At 43.5% G+C, this 2,800-nt stretch overlaps 1 protein-coding gene across 1 annotated transcript; it reads right to left on the reverse strand.

Moving 5' to 3' along the window:
- Window positions 1–37: 37 nt before the first annotated feature.
- Window positions 38–2,747, reverse strand: WDR77 (WD repeat domain 77; the record flags this gene model as incomplete). The annotated part of the gene is made up of 7 exons (XM_009576741.1): window positions 38–197; window positions 410–478; window positions 957–1,065; window positions 1,169–1,240; window positions 1,515–1,569; window positions 1,953–2,023; window positions 2,698–2,747. Coding segments are annotated over 7 exons (586 nt in total), but the record flags the coding sequence as incomplete, so codon positions are not given.
- Between the last annotated feature and the right edge of the window lie 53 nt (window positions 2,748–2,800).

Consider the following 2,800-nt stretch of genomic DNA (forward strand, 5'->3'; position numbering starts at 1 on the left):
AATGCCAGGAAGGAATTTGGACCGTGAGTTTATAAAACTATTCTTTTACACAGTTGACTCCAGAAGCTTCACCAGTTGGTATGGGGACAGTGTGATGTAAAACCTGATGATCCCATCCAACTGTAGTGAGCAAGGCATTGTCTGAAGGAGACCACGATAAGCCTTTTACAAAGTCTCGATGAGAACGGTTTCTGAACCTGGAAAACATGAACAGTCCATTAGCCATAAAGCATTGTCACCAAGAGTTTATGGGCTTGTGCAATTCCTAACTGCTACTTTGTTAGGATGATGCTCCCCTATTTAAGGAGTACTTTCATCTTCCACTCAGCATATGGATAAAAAATTAGCTTAATGAGAAATCAACAAGACAAACAGCTACAGTAGTGAATACATTCTGTCTAGTACTTACACCTCTGAGAGGTCTGAGTCAAGAACAGCTACTGAACAGTCTTCACTGATTGAAGCCAGTAAGGGTGAACTAGGGGACAGAGATGAGACATTGCATTGGTTAGAACAATCAAATACAAGAAAGCTTCTTAGGGATAACCTTTTGAAAAGCACATTTCTTAGTGAGCCTGACCCAGGTACAGTGAATTAACAGACACCAAATCTTGCAAAATTTTTTTCATCATCACTTGGAAGGCTGCCAGCACGCTAAGCGAGAATATTCTATTGGCGTTGGAAAGCAAGTAATCCTTCTTCAAGCAGAGGTGACTGTAATTAGAAAAATCCCCACAGTGATGGGGTCAATAATTCTGAATACTGCAAAAGTGTTCTCATGTACATTCACACACTTCTTCTCAAAAGTGAGACATTGTTTGGTTTATTCTATTCTTCACTATCAATCTTCTCGATAAAAAGACCAAAACTAGTACTCTCATAGGTTTTACTCTAAAAACAAATAAGGCTTTTAAGTGTATGTAGTCACACATTCTATGCCAGTATATCAACTGTACCTATGTGCAGAAAATGCAAACCCCGTGATACTTCGGGCATGCACAGTGGAGCTGAGGGCAGAATCAGGATTCTTTGTGTCTACTAGTGCAACTGTTCCATTTTCATCACCTTTAAGAGAGGAAGGGAGAATGAGGTTATTAGCAAAATTGTCATGTGAAAAGAAAGACCTTGATTTGTCTGGTGAAAGTCAAATAATAAGATCACTTCTTACCCAAAGCAAAGATGTCACTTTTCTGTGGATGCCACATGACTGAGGTAGGGAGGTGATTACAGGCACTGCAAACTGCGAGTAAATAAATTGGCATGAGTGTGAAAAGAGTCAGTACAAAGATTTCCTACACTATCTCAGTCAGCACTGCTATGGCACTAAGACAAATATTTAAAAGCTTATTGTACTTCTGTGATAGTGTTAGACTTCCTTAGGTTTTAATAGGCTTTTCTGCCCAAATGGTCAGATTGCTAGAGTTGAAGTTAGACATAGTGAAATCAGGCCTAAAATAATTTATTTCTTCCAACAAAAACTCATACACAGGCAGTGACTGCATACAGAAACATACCAATTCGAGTAGCTGGTTTTGGGCATCTGGTGTCCCAGAGTAAAGTTCTGCTGTCCTATAAATCCAAAGTGAGTGAAAAGGTTTTTACAATTTCTTTGTGGCAGGGGGTGAGCATAAACTCAGATACACTGCAGAACTGCTACTGACCCACGTTCAAACCCACACCACCTCTTCCTTTGTGTTAAAATGATGCTGCCATTAGCTGCAAGTTAGCTCCTTCAGTCATCCCCAGGACAGAGCTGGGAACTCCCACATTTTAATACAAACCTGTAGAAATCAGCTTGGTAAGCTGACTGGCAACTTATCAGACCAGAACATTGAAATAGCACAGGTATGCAGCTTGTAACACAATAGGTGGTTTCTCAGTAAGTGCGTTTAACTGTAAATAACTAAAATAACACTTTTATCGGGTACATTTAGACAGAGAGCGAGCTTTACCTCTGCACAGGACAGGAACACAGTGTCCTTACCAGGACAGGAAGCCACACATGTCACGGAACCGGAGTGAGCTACCGAAAGCACAAAAGGATAAAGAGCCTCAAAGATTGTATCCAACTTTCCCACATGTTCCCAAGGACCTCTGAAGGCACAGCAGTATAACAAAGAATAGTTCATGCCCAGATACAGGGTTAACTTCTACTCAGCAATAGCCAACTGCTTCCTACCAAACTGATGAGCTGCCAAATCCAACCAAAGCCACTGCAGACAAGTCCCTGTGACATGCATAAGCTTGAGGAAGCCTCTCCAGAGAAGAGGTCAGTTACCAAGGGGCCGGGGGGGGGAGAGGGTCAAAGTACGGTCTCTGCTGTGGCTAGAGACCACAATACCGCATCTCCAGAGAGCGGCATCTCCAACGAGCTGTTGTTCAAGACAAATACGGGTTAGGAGACTACACGATCGTATGCAGGTTGAAGAAAGATTTTAGTACAGAAGAAATACTCTAAAATACACTTAAAGATGCAAGGCAAACCAAGCCTTATAACATTCATTTTGTGGGGAGAAATGAACAACAGACAAAGAAATAAGGCTGTGCCAGAAACTCCACAGACTGGCAATCAGATCACGGCCCCGAGCGTGGTTTGGCAGATGGGAGATAACAGCGATGCTGCAGGACTGAGCTCAGCCTGCAGCAACCGGTGAGGGGCCAGGAGGAGCCGGGCGATGGGGCCGGCGTGGCACTCACCTCTGTAGGAGTGCAGCACCGTTTGCTGTGGGAGGTCCCAGACCTTCACGCTGTGGACAAAAGTGAGCAGTCAGCATCCGGCACCGGCCCTGGCGCACGGCAC

This window comes from Fulmarus glacialis, unplaced genomic scaffold (assembly GCF_000690835.1).
Source record: "Fulmarus glacialis isolate BGI_N327 unplaced genomic scaffold, ASM69083v1 scaffold28224, whole genome shotgun sequence".
Taxonomy (NCBI): domain Eukaryota; kingdom Metazoa; phylum Chordata; class Aves; order Procellariiformes; family Procellariidae; genus Fulmarus; species Fulmarus glacialis.